This window comes from Micromys minutus (genome assembly GCF_963924665.1).
Source record: "Micromys minutus genome assembly, chromosome: 14".
Classification (NCBI taxonomy): domain Eukaryota; kingdom Metazoa; phylum Chordata; class Mammalia; order Rodentia; family Muridae; genus Micromys; species Micromys minutus.
The window spans coordinates 52,143,687-52,157,106 of record NC_137983.1 but is presented as its reverse complement, the minus strand read 5'-3'; the positions used below and the strand labels follow the sequence as shown (position 1 = coordinate 52,157,106).

The window sequence follows — 13,420 nt, the reverse complement described above, 5'->3', positions numbered from 1 at the left end:
CTGACCAGGAACACAGGGAGGAAGATGACCACACATCTCCTAGCCAGTTTGCAGTTTTTCATTTAACACTATCACGTTTCATCTGCCTGTTGAAGTGATGGTGGCGATCAGGTGTCCTGTAGGGACTCAGGGTCTGGTGCCACATGGCACCCCAGGTCTGCCACAACCCACCAAGCCCAAGGAAACCTGGAGTGGGAGGGACACTGTCCTACGTGTATCAGGTGTGGGAGGAGCAAGTGGCAGAGTTTACTGTGGTATGCTGTGTGGCACTGCTGGGGTCTGCTTGTCCCCGTGCTTGTCCCCTGCTTACACTCATGTCCATGCGATGCTGACATCTCTATTTTAAGGAGTTCTCTCACTCTGTGCCAACTGACGGCACAGAAGAGCTGGGGGTGGAGGCAGGGGCTTTCTTCTGCCAAGCATAGCCTTGCAAAGGCAAAGCTTCTCCTCCCTCACTGCAGCTCACCATTTGTCTAACACCTATAGCTTTCAGTTAAACAGACCAGCTGTGTGCTTCCCAACACCCTGTTAGGTACACACCTTCATTGTTGTTGCAGCTCTGCTACCCCAGGCTGTAAAAACATCTCTGCCCCAGAGAGAGTGCTTATGACCTCTTCCACCAGTCCTGCACTCTGGGCTTGGTATTGGCTTTCTTCCTGTGGGCCCAGCCCACATACCATGTGGCATCTCTGGGTTGTCCTCATAGTTGCAACAGTAGCCACTCTGCAGTGACCAAGTAGCTCCTGGCTAGAAGCCCCTCACATGAAGGTCTAAGGGCTTCTATTGGTGTTTCTAAGCCCGAGGAGGAAGGCCTTTCTCTGGTAGGATGAAGAACAGGACTTGGTGGCATCCCTGTACAGCTGATGTCTCCACAGGGTCCTGATGCTTCCTGTACCCTCTGCTCTGATGCCCAGGGCTCCTGCAGGCCCCGGATTCACACACACCGAGTTTCAGAGTAAGGTATAGGCACATGTCTTTGATTAGAACTAACCATAGGCAAAAGTACTGCATCCTAGCCTTTTGATTCTTTGTGAAATAAGCTGTTAAGAAAGTTCTGGGATCATTGCTCTGAGAGGCACAGTTCACAGAGCCCAACAGTGTCTCTGGGTCATGTGGTATGTAGGGAACTTTCCTTGCCAGAGGCTCGTGTGGACTGGCTTTCCTGAAAGAAAGTGCTCACAGTCACTGACCCCACATGTCTGTCTGTAGTTGAGAAACGTATTGGTTACTTTAGCATTGTGTCTGTACCACCCACCATCCTGCCTGCCCACGCTCCCACTAGAAGGAGGATAGACCATGTCCGCCTGTCCTCTCCTCGCTGGTCAGTTGTGAACAGCTGTGGCTGTGGCCAGGACCTGGCTGTAGGGGGAGCAGCCATTGTAGCCTCTGTCTAGTTTGTGCCCCTTGTCCTGAGGTCTCCACAGAGAAGCCCTCCCTGATGCTGTCACCTCTGTGTTGTGGTGTCTCCTCTGGCTGTCTCCTGCAGTGTTCCAGCAGCTGTGCCCCTCAGCTGACAGCATCTCTATCACCAGAAGCAGGTTCCCTCAGTGTGTTCTTGAGCAAACAGGCGGAGCACTTCTGGGGGATATGGTCGGCACATAGTCTCTTCTGTGGAAAGCAGCCTAGCCAGGGCCTGTTGACTCCCACTCTGTGGTCTCTCCTGCTGGACCTGAAACCTAGTACCCAGCAGGGCCAGTGTCAGGCCAGCAGGAAACTAACACGAGTCATCCTTGACCCAGGCTTGGCTGTCACACTGGCCGAGGGCCATCTGAGCCCTTGCCTTCTCTAGCTCAAGAAACTAGTGTCCACGTCCTTGGGCTGAGGTGCAGAGGCTGTGGGAGGAGTGGTGAGTGACAGCATACACTCAGAGAGTCTTATCTTCACAGATGTTTGGGAATTGGACCTTCGGCACGCTGGTGTTCACTGTGATGGTGTTCACTGTCACACTGAAGGTGAGTCACTGCTTTGGGCACATGCCAGTCATGGCCAGCCTGCAACTCTCCCTGAACTCTTGGAATCTTAGGTCCACGCTGACACTGGCACCCCCATGCTAGGTTCGCTGAGTTCATATCCAGGGCCAGCAAGTGAGCACTGCCTAGTGTATGAACTTCAGAACCACACAGAGGAAAATGAAGAACTGGTTATTCATAAAAAGGAGTAATTAAAACTTTCTAAGGATACACAGCCTTATCCCCAGTAGAATTAAATCGGCTCTGCTTACATAAAGTAATATATTTAAGAAAAAATTAAAAATATCTGTTTTATTTTTTCTTATTTATTTTACGTGTGTGGGTGTTTTGTCTACATGTATGTCTGTATACCATATGGGTGCCTGGTCCCCTTGGATCTCCTGGTACTAAAGTTATAGATAATTGTTCACTCTCATGTGGGTGCTGGGGATTGAACTCAAGTCCTCTGGAAGAGCAGCCAATGCTCTTAACCACTGACCCACCTCTCCAGCCCCCAAAATTCAGTTTTTAAAAATCAAGTTAAATTCTGTGAAGAACCTCGTTTTAAAAGTTCCCAAACTCTTACACTGGGTCTTCAAACTTCTCATAGACTTCTCATATTGCCTTCTTAATAGATGTATGTCAGCGTGAGTGATACTTGATTGTGTACACACACACACACACACACACACACACACCAGTCTCCTCCTGAGAAAACATGGATTTCTTCCTGTGGGGTGATTCTCTCCTGAGCTCTTGCAGGCACTGTGCTGTTGTTTCTGTTTTGGTCATTTCTCATGATTTCTGGCCCTCCTTTCTGCTTGGACGGCAGCAGTGTTCACACCTCCTTCTCTTGTAGCTCGCTCTGGACACACATTACTGGACTTGGATAAACCACTTTGTCATCTGGGGGTCGCTGCTCTTCTACATTGTCTTCTCCCTGCTCTGGGGAGGGATTATCTGGTAAGAACCCTTTAGCCCCATGTGGCCCTACCTGCCCCACCCGTGCAGAGCTTCAGCCTCCTACCCTGGAGCTGCTGTCGGAGCGTCTGTGTTTCTGGTGTCACGGTGCATATTTTGGAGCTCTAGCAGACAAGTGGTTCATAGTGTCTAAGTGGACAACCACTGTGGTTCCAGGCCTGGGCCTCGTCTCCCTCTCTAATGCTGCACCTCAGTTCAGCTTTATTACCTCAAAGTGCTATTTGTAGGGACCTGAGGTCTGCTTTCCACGTGTTCTTTGGGGACACTTTGAACCCACAGCCCTCTGGTACAGCGTGGGGCAGGCTCGTATGGCCCATAGTGCTGTAACATTCTCAGAGCACGTCAGCATCTCAAACCCCTGAAGGTTGCAGTGTCCCCTTCAGCTGAGTTACAGAATGGCCAGAGGCCATGTGACCTGAGAGCCAGATGAGGATCAGTGAAAGGAAAGTCACAAGAAGTGTGACCGGCCGACATCATTCTTCCCGTGGGTAGGTTGACCCTGCCTGCGTCCTTGTCAGGCTATAAGGCCCAAAGCAAAGTTCTCCTCACTTGGAATCACAGACCCCGGGGAGGAACAACCTTAGACAAGACCATTCTAACCTCTTCCCTCCCTGGCACTAACTAGGGAGCCTTGGTGAAGGCTCCTGGAGCCCTAAAGAAGCAGAGAACAGCTTTGGGTGTCCTCCAGCCACCACTGCCTAACAGGAAATGCAAAACCTGAGGTCCTAGTGGGCCCTGAGACCATCAGGAGGGAAGGTTTCCGGAGGGTCACATAACTCTACCCTCTCTTCTGGGTTGTCTATGTGAGCAGCGTGTAAGCTCCACACTCCCTGTCTCTGACTTCCCTTCCCCCACACTCCTCCACATGTAGGTTGTGTATCTTTGGAGATGGGGCTTTCCTCTCTCCCTGAGGTGTTCATGGTTCAGAAAGTAGAAAGTAATTCCCAGGTCTGAGGTAGAAAGAGCGAGTGTGGAGCCAAGGAAGCCATGTCAGCACGCCAGGAAACCCTCCCTGTTCCTCGGACTCCGCCGGAGGCATGTGTTGAAGCCAGTGCTCCACCAACACCCATGCGTACACTGCTATTGTGTGACGATCAAGGAGACACTGGGCCTCCAGGATCCTCATGCCACTTTGGAAAGCAGGCTACAGTTGCCTCTTCCCTTTCTCACAGACTCAAAGCATTGTGGGGGACAGGGGGCATGGGCAGGCCCTGGCAGCACCAAGAGAGGCACTTTGGGGGAGCATGGCCTCATTCCTGGCCAGGCAGGGTCTCACCATTGTCCTCCCTGTTCACCCAGGCCGTTCCTCAGTTACCAGAGGATGTACTATGTGTTCATATACATGCTGTCCAGTGGGCCCGCCTGGCTGGGTATCATACTGCTTGTCACGGTCGGTCTCCTCCCCGATGTCCTCAAGAAGGTCTTGTGCAGGCAGCTGTGGCCCACGGCAACTGAGAGAACTCAGGTAAGGAGGCTGCCTAGCCAAGCCAGCCACTTCCCTGTCTTATGGGAAGGTAGTAAGAAATGTCTCAAAAGGTCTAGACATTATAGAACTGATCAGCCTGTACCTTAGTCTTTAGATTTGCAATGACACGTTTTAAGTGTTCTGTTGGTAAAATTCAAGATAAAAATGTTTAATTTGTTCTTTAGACCAAAACAATCATCTGAAATAAGAAGAGAACAAAGAAAAATAGAAAAATAAGTTATTTTCTGTAAACCCACAAAAAAGTAATTGTTTCTTTGATCATTGAATTGTGGTCTGGCCTGGTGCCCAGTGATATTGGTACCAACTTAACATGTGCAAGACCCTGGGTTCATTCCCTAACTCTAGAAGGGGAAAAAGATTTAAGTTACGCCACTTTTAAGGGTGTTGAATTTGACTCAAATGTACCTTTACAAGAGTAAGTGGTAGGTATGGGAAACTCTGTTCCCCACCTCCCAAACTGGCCAGCAAGCTGAATCCTCAACAGGACCCTGTCACCTGGGCAGAGCATGAGACCATCTCTGTGGCTTGCCTGGGAGTTCAGGAAGATGCAGATTTTCCACTTCACCCATGAGAGAGGCAGGGCTGTGGGATCTATAACTTGTGGTGCTACAGCTTGACAACACAAGGCCCCTGTGCACAGAGGCCTGAGCTCCTGCAGAGGGAGCGCTAGTAAGGAGCCAGGGTGGGGTTAGGTCCCTTATTACCTGGCTGTCCCTACCACCCATGGATGGAACTTGAGTCTGGAGTGGAACTGCTGGCCATGTTTGGGGTGGGAAGCAGACGCCCCTGCCCGGGGACTGGTGTGACTCCACCCAGCATTCACACCCTCAGTGGTTCTCTTTCTTGGAACAAATCACCACCAGTTCTTTCTACTCTCTGCCTCCTGCAGCTGTGGTTAGAATCTGTTGTTAGAACCCTTCCCGGGCCTCTGGTCATGGGGTTGACAAGGTCACTCAGCTGTCAACGGTCCCAAATCAGGGCTTCTCAACAAATGATGGCAGGCAGCACCAGCCGTAGAGCTTGGGGACCCTCGGTGATAGCATGGAAGTCCACCTGCCAATGCCCACCCCACACAGAGCTCTCAGTGCTTAGCTGTCCTGGTCTCCATGGGAATGACATTCATTGCTCCCAGCCCAGCCCGGCCTGTGGGAACTGGAAAGCTGTGTCTCACGCAGCTCTAAGGCTGACACAAGACTAGAGATTCCCTGTACCCAGGGCTACAGTGACATGGTGTTCCCAGTACCAGGGACACTGGACATATGTGCTCCTTAGGCTGCCTTGTGCAAAGATGCTGTGATTATGACAACCCCCATGGATAAGGACAGAATGAACACTCCTCATGAGGGCCCTGCTCATAACCACATGACACATGCTCACAACAGCACTGTGTTGTGTGGAATGAGAGAGGCATAGCTCAGGGTGTCTCCTGGTCCCCTGGCTGTACCATAGCTGCTGTCACTAAAGCACATTGTACCTGATGCCCAGATGCCAACTTCAGGTGTTTGACTGGAAACATTTGAGCAAAGAGTTGAACCCTGCAGCTAGCAAGTGTACCTCCCTACAGGACTCCTGAGATTTGCTATAATGGAGATCGTGGGTTCCACAGTAGGGTCTCTGCTTTGTGAGAATCTTCTGGAAAGGCTCAGAGGAGCTTTTCTGTCCCCTCCATTAGTGGTGTGATGAGATTCAAGGCCTGTGAGCCTGTACGACAGGCTGCCCGTCTGCAGCGCAGGAGGCAGAGCTAGGAAGAGCCAGCTATGGGCCTGGGCAGGAGGAGTTGGCCAGTGGGTCCTGGCCTGGCAGCACCCAGCAGCTAGGGCAGGGGTGTTACTGTGTGCCAGGATGTTTGCCTATAACCAACTTACCTCTTGTCTCTCTCTCCTGCCTCCCTTACCGTCCACTGCTTTGCCTAAATAACCACTACTTGTTCAAACACTCCGCGTGCGTGGGCTCCGGACTGCGGCCTGCAGGCCAGGAACAAGTGCCTTTCTGTTGAGCAGCCCACCGTCTTTATGCTTTCCCAGACCGCCAGTGGTCTGAGTTTCTGACCAACAGGTGACCATCTCTGCCTTCTTGCATGTTGGGGTGATGGCCACAGGACCAGGTGGAAAGAACTTAGTGTTGAGGCTGCTCACTACACTCTGGTATTGTCAGTCAGGTAACACAGTGCCGGTATGCCACCTGGGAGGGGTACATAGCAGTGGGCTTTGTCTTCCCCCAACAGCTCATGGCAGCCCCCCGTGTCCATCATGGGGTGCAGAGCTTTCAGCATTACTTAACACAGGTGTCTCAGCCCCTAAGCACCTGTCAGTCAGACAGATCATTCACAGCTTGAGCAAGGCGACATCAGCATTCAAGTTGCTGTTTAGACTCCTGAAAACATTTTGGAGGAAATTTTTAGGAAGACGAAAATCTCACAAGTATTTTGTAAAATATTACATGTGCCATCTCACTTTCCTAAGCACTGAGCTTTTTGGACCAGTGCAGGAGCAGACTCCACTGCTGGTGAGGTGGTGCCTCCCGTGGCCCGAGTCTGAGCCCCAGGTGTCACAGAAGGCCACACATGTACACAGCAGACCACACATGTACACAGCAGGCCGCACATGTTCACAGCAGGCCGCACATAAACATAGGCCCTGCCACTGCGCTTCAGGCACAGCACACTGTGCTGCAAAGCATCATGGGTCTGCAAAGCTTTGGAGGAATAAACATTCCACAGGCCTCAGTGGACCAGATTTGACTTCAGTCATCTGGGGTTTGCTTTCAACCTGTTCCTAGTAACAAGGCAAGTGTGATGGACACTGGGCATGTTATAAATAATCGAGCTTGAATATATAACATAGTGCGTGTCTCTGCACCAGGCTCTGTGTCCACACACTTGCAGCAACCTGCCTGGCCACCCCTGTGCCCGTGTGGGCAACACAACCATCCTCTGGCTTCTCCTCACTGGACACTGGCCAGTTCCGCCTTCTCTTCTGCCATCCGGCCCTGCACTCCTTCAACTCTGAAAGCTCCCCCATTCCTCGGTGCTGAGGGACTGGTGAATGAGGACTGGAAATGTCTAAAAGCCATGCCACACCAGGCCAGGAGCCAGCAGCCCTCAGGACGTGGCCTATGATGTCTTATCTGCCAGGCAGGCTGTGCAGAAACACTGCCAGTGTCAGTGGCTCTGCAGCGGAAGCAACACACAGGGCCCTGTGGCAGGATGCGGGGCTTTACAGTTCTGGATGCAACCTCTATGCTGGGAGCAGGAACTTGTTAGGACTTCCAGCTGGTGGCCCTCTCCTGCCGTGCTGCAGCTTGCCCTTTGGCCTCGCCGCTGCTTCTCTGGGTGCAGCCTTCTTCAAATGAACCTGCTCAGGGCCATCTGTTCCCCTAGAGGGGTCTTTGTGCATACCGTGGACAGGCAACCCTGAAGCCAGCTCTGTCCGCCTTGATGGCCTCGTGACTGACGTGCAAACCCTGCCAGCAGAGCCCATGGCCTGCCATGGTTGAGTGTGGGGATGGCATGGGTCAGTGCAGGTGTGGTCCTGGGCCCACAAAAGCCAGGGCACAGGCGCCGCCTCCTTCTCTGGCCTCTGCAGGCAGCAGTTCAGTGTCTTTCCTCATCCTTGCAGCAGACCACCCGACTCAAAGCAATGGCCGACGCCACTTCGAACAGCAACAGGCCCCTGCTGAAGGACTTCTTACCGCAGCCAAGACGTGTCTAGCCCAACGCTAGGTAACGGTATGGCTGCCTACTGGGCGCTAGGCCAGTGTGCTGTGACTCTCAGACTGTTCTTCCTCCAAAGTTTTGCTGTGTTGTCTGTTTTTTAAATGAGTGATTTGCTGTGAAACCAAACTACCATTTTTACACATGCACACACACACACATACACACAGGTAAGTAGCACCTGAGAGTGAGCTGAGAACAGGGGAAATGTTTTAACACCTGTGTCCAGTGTTGCTTGACAGGCTGGCCTCTGTCCTTGTGACAGACACAGCTTCACTTCAAAGTCACTGAAAAGTCACTGAGGATAATCCTGTCTGGGCATTGGAAGTCAGATGTGACACAGCAGCACTGGACATGAGCTCTGGTACTCTAGCTGAAACCATTAGCTCAGTACACAACTGTCTGGACAGCTTGGGTTCTCAGGCCCCTACAGTATTTGTGATCCAGCCTCATCTAAGCTGTGCTCACCTGAAAACAGTATAATCAGAGGATTGTCACCCCGGAGAACAGGTCCATACTGTACGGTCTCTCCTGGCTGCCAGCTGCTGTTTGTGCATGCTGTGGTCTTTCTCACAAGGCAGTGCCGGCCACGTCTGTCTGGTAACTGAGCTGAGGGCATGGTAGCTTGGTGTGCTCAGCATAGTATTAATCCAGGTCCCATTGGTGAGTCCTGTCTTCTTCCTGGGGCAGTGCTAGAATCCTAGTTCAAGGCTTTCTGGGGCCTTTGATCACTGCATGTACAAGTAGTGACGGGGAAGGGGCTCAGTGTGTTCAGCACTTTGTCCCCTGCCCTCCTGTCCCTTATGTCTGCCATGTGGAATGGTCCCTCTGCTGGCAGTATTGATCCCCAAACCTGAAGGCACATTGCCTCTGGGCACAATTTCCAGGTAGGCTGGCAAAGCTACAGGTGCATTGGTTTTAGGGGTTCCTCAGAGAGGTTCTGTGACTAATGGTGGATCTTCTGTTCTTTTGGCAGAACTTACAGCTTCGGGACACCATTTCAGAATTCACCTCTTTGCAGAGCTGGAGTGCCCAGGGCACCAGACTCTTGGCTGCCCAGTGCAGCTCCCCTTCTGGGAGAACTGTGTGCTTCAGGGGGGAGGGTGAAGAGTGTCCTGTGCTCTCCACTCACCCAGGCCTTCCCCACAAGGCGAGGTATGGGTGCTGTAGGTCCAGCCTGGAGACACCCACTTGATGGACAGACAGCCGCTGTCCCAGCCTCTGAGAGCTCTGTTCTTGGGCACCTGTGTGTGCCTGCACCTGTCCTACCCTTCATCCTCAGGGACAGGAGGGTGGATCACAGGTCACCCACTTAGGTACAGCACACTGCAGTCTGGACCATGTGTGGCCAGCATCATCGTCCTATGCCTGGTGACAATACATCCATTTGGGCTATGGAAAAGGACATTATGCTTAGCCTCATCTTAATCCCTGAGACTATGAAGCTGGCCCGGCCAGCCTAAGAATCCACCCTGCTGCTGCTGCTGCTGTCAAGTCTGCTGTCTCCTGAGAAAAAGATCCTGTCCCTTTGTCTGCAGCCTTGTGCATAGCACATGATGCTCGGCTCATACTGTGCCCTGATGGTCCTGATCATGTGTTTCCTGTGCAAACCATGCACACTTCCCACGGGGGAAGTGGCCGTGTCAGACACTGAGTGGTGTGTGTCCTGGACATGTGGCCTCGCTGTGTTTATGCTCATTGACCCTCACAAAGCCATTTTCCTAGATCACGTCTGAGTCAGTTTGCCGAGATACTGACCCTGCACACCAGAGCTTTCGAAGGTGTCAGCCTCCCCTTCCTGTCACCGGCTGCCTGTGGAGGATGACATTTATATACGTGAATAAGTCACACTGTTGGCCAAGTCTCTCCGGAGTGTAGTGGTACCCGTCACGTTCTGGAATGATGTCAGTTAACCTATAAGAAAACATTTGTTTCAAGGGTGCCGGGAAAGGTGGAGATTTGGGGTTCCTAGGCAGGTATTGATCTTACCCAGAGGTGACTTCAATATCCAAGCTATCTGGGGCTAATGTGGATCCATCCGTTCTAGTCTGTTTCTCACCCTGCCTCCCACTGGTGCCACACAGATCCCACCCAGGGCTTCACGTGGAGTGGACAGGTCATCAGAAGGCCACTGTACTGTGAAACTCTGCTGCTACCCACACTGGCATTTCTGTTTTCACCAAGCACCCAACAGCGCTGTAACGGGCCTGACTCAAGATGTTTTAGTGTGATGCAGCCTTTCAGAAAGCTCCAGGCAGAGCCTGGGAGAGAGCTGTCCCCATCCCCGTGGAGTCGTGTGGTGGGCCTGGAGCCATGGACAGGGTCTCTGGCACTTGAGAGCCTGTATCCTGGGAAGCACAAACTTTTATAACACCACACAAGGTTTCCCTATAAACCGTGTGCTTTAACTGGGGACCAGCCCACAGTAGGAGCAGTTACGGCACCTGGTAGTTGAGGGAGGTTGGGTGAAGATAAACACCAGACCAAAGATGGGGAGGGTTGAGCATCGAACAGACAGGATGTCCAGCTCTGCTAAGGGCTGTCTGCCTCCACACACCCTCATGCCCATTTACCCGCCTGTGACCATGTGTCAGGATTGGAGCCCCGTCCACAGTAGGCCTTAGGTTAGTGTGTGTGTTTTTACAGCCCTTTTAAGAACCCAGACAGGTACAAACACCACCTGTGGGGATGGGGCAGATTCTCTCCGTGTTTAGTTAACAAATTATTTGTAATGTATTTTTTTAGGGATCTTAAAATTACCTTTGCACTAAAGTATTTTCATAGCTGTTTCTATATCTTTCTCATCTGTTGAGGAAGCTTCTGATTTCTAAGTATGTTTTTAAGCTTCCACTTTTTAAGTTTAAGGAGCTCGGCCACTTAAAGTGCTGGTGAGCGTGTCGGCTGAACGTTTCAGTGTCCGGCAGTGACCTCTCTGATTCTCCTCTGTGCCTCTTTTTCTTGGTGTTTCCAGAGACTGGCCAGCTGAGGGGTGCTGAGGGCAAACCATTTCCTCTGCTTGCTTTGTCACAGTCCTTTGTCCCTTCATGGTTTCTATTTTGTTTTTGTTTTTTTTAATTTCCATCCTTCAGCCTTAAACACGTAAACAGTATTCTTCCTGCAGGCTCTTCATTTCACACCTCTCTGGGTGTGGGAACACACTCCCGCACAGACACCCCCAGTAGCTGAAGTTTACATAGGAACATCCCAGACTGTGTGTACACTACACTGTCCTTTAAAATTGTGCTTGGGAAATTACCAGATGAAGTTGCCTGAGAATTTGAACTAGACCTGGGCACAGGTGAAATGCAGAGACAGAGACCAAACATGCGTGTGGAAGATCGTCCACCTCACCTCACAGTGGCTGCTGCTCACTTTTCTTAAAGCAAGGAACTTCGGCATCTTTTTCTTAATTCTATTGCACAAAAGAACATCTGTGGCTTACTACATTGGCCGGAATTCATGGCTCCTCCCCCATGAGTAATTCACCTCACATATGTTCCAGGAGCCCTGGCTGCATATGTGTTCTTTTACTTTCTGCTCCACACACACTCATACCATGTGTAAGTATGTATAAGCATGTACATTTGTGCATACACACAAAGACGTGCATTTTTCAAGACCGTGTACCAGCCTGCTTTCTGACAGCCCTGTGCAGAGGTGTTGCCCTCTGGATGGTCAGGCTGCGTGTGTGTGCACAGAAGGCACTTGGGCTGTGCTCAGTTGTGGGCTATGTAAGTGCTGTACTGGACTGAGCTCTCCCCTTGCTCCCTCAGTCCAGCAAGCAGGATCCAGGCTGACCAAAGCTGCATGCCGTCCTGAGTCTAGGTGCCTGTCCCCTGCCGCGTACTAGCTAGGAAAACATTCTGTTCCTAAATCCCAGTGATCCATCCCTGAGTATAAGCAGACCAAAGGCCCTACCCAGGGGATGGCACAGCCAAAGCTGGAACAGGGTAATGTATGAGTGTTGATGCTGAGCACATTTCCCAGGATCGGCTGCTGAATGTCTGATCGCCATCATGGTCACCCGAGTTGCTGAGCATCACCCATGTGTCTGGTGTTCTGGAGAAGCTCCACCCTGGGTCTCTGAACCCCCAAGTTCAAGGCGTATCGGCACTGACTGGTACTGGACTCACCCATCCATTTACTTCATCTCAAACTAGTTTATTGGCAATGCCATAAAACAGCAGGCCCTTGCATTCTGCATTTCTTTTGGAAGTTACCCATTCATGACTAGAAATAGGAAGTGTCACTTGGTGAATGCAATCTTTTTGTTATAACCTAGAAGACAGGTGAATGGAAAGGAAGTGGTTCTGATACTGTGTCTGAACAAAGCTTTAATGAAGATATGTATGTTGGAAGTATTATGAAAGTGTGATTCTAATTTTGCAGAAAAAAGTCTATCAATTTATATAGCTTTATTTTTTACCTTATCAAGAGATACAGAATTTTAATATGCATATACTGTCTTAGAATCATGTGTGTCTGCATTACCACTTACAATGTCCATCTACTATGTAATGTATGAATAAGAGAGAATCAAAGATGTATTTAACACGAATGGTTATCTGTAGCTGTCATTGTCATAAGTACTGGGATTTATTTTAAATTATCAAATATAGTAAGTACATTAAACATGTCATTCTCCAACACTAATGTTTAACTGAGAGGCCAGTAACCTGCTTTGAAAAATTAAATTGTGAATTAAACCAGATCAAACACCTCATGAGGTTTAATTTGCGTGCTGCTGATTTGCCTTTGATTTCTGTAGGCAATCCTGATACACTGAGCTTTTCTGTAAGAAACTCCTGTTCACACAAGGACTGAAAAGGCGCCCCTCTGTTTTCTCCCCAGTGTGTGGTACTGCATATGTTGTGCACACTTTCTGCTAGCAGAGGCTGTGGTTAGACCAACTCCAGTGTCACTCTGAGGCAGCTAACTGCCCCATGCTGTTACAGTAGAGGCAGATTCTGCCTGCTCTGTGGGGAGCCTCAAGAAAGCCCCTGAGTTTCTTCTGGCCCTGTCACCCTCTGCAGCTGGATGTCCACGATGCTGGCACCTGTGTAGACCACTTGGATACGGGGCTTCTTTCCTGAGCTTTTAGAGTAGATCCCCTAAGAGCAGAGAGGGACCGTAAAGTGGAAGGCCACTTTATTCATTTCAGTGGTGTCTTGCATGATCTTCAGGCTTTAGTGTGCTGTGCTGATAACCAGTTCCTACTGAATACTTGGCTCCTGGCCATCTGAGTGGTTCGCATTGCATGCAGTTCACAGTCCTGAACTTTGGGACTCTCCC

General features: G+C 50.7%; 1 protein-coding gene across 3 annotated transcripts in view; it reads left to right on the top strand.

The window, feature by feature from the left end:
- ATP11A (ATPase phospholipid transporting 11A) overlaps positions 1-12,829 on the top strand; it is a 108,427-nt gene extending 95,598 nt beyond the window's left edge. Inside the window, exons 26-30 of one of the 3 annotated variants that reach the window (XM_080928557.1) lie at positions 1,887-1,952; positions 2,809-2,912; positions 4,230-4,395; positions 8,034-8,137; positions 9,105-9,238. In XM_080928557.1, the coding sequence (XP_080784683.1) occupies positions 1,887-1,952; positions 2,809-2,912; positions 4,230-4,395; positions 8,034-8,126 (429 nt within the window). In that variant the 3' untranslated portion in view covers positions 8,127-8,137; positions 9,105-9,238. Of the gene's footprint in view, positions 1-1,886; positions 1,953-2,808; positions 2,913-4,229; positions 4,396-6,386; positions 6,472-8,033; positions 8,138-9,104 lie in introns of all 3 variants that reach the window. The other 2 variants (XM_080928558.1, XM_080928556.1) reach the window with 2 other exon arrangements.
- Positions 12,830-13,420: the final 591 nt, after the last annotated feature.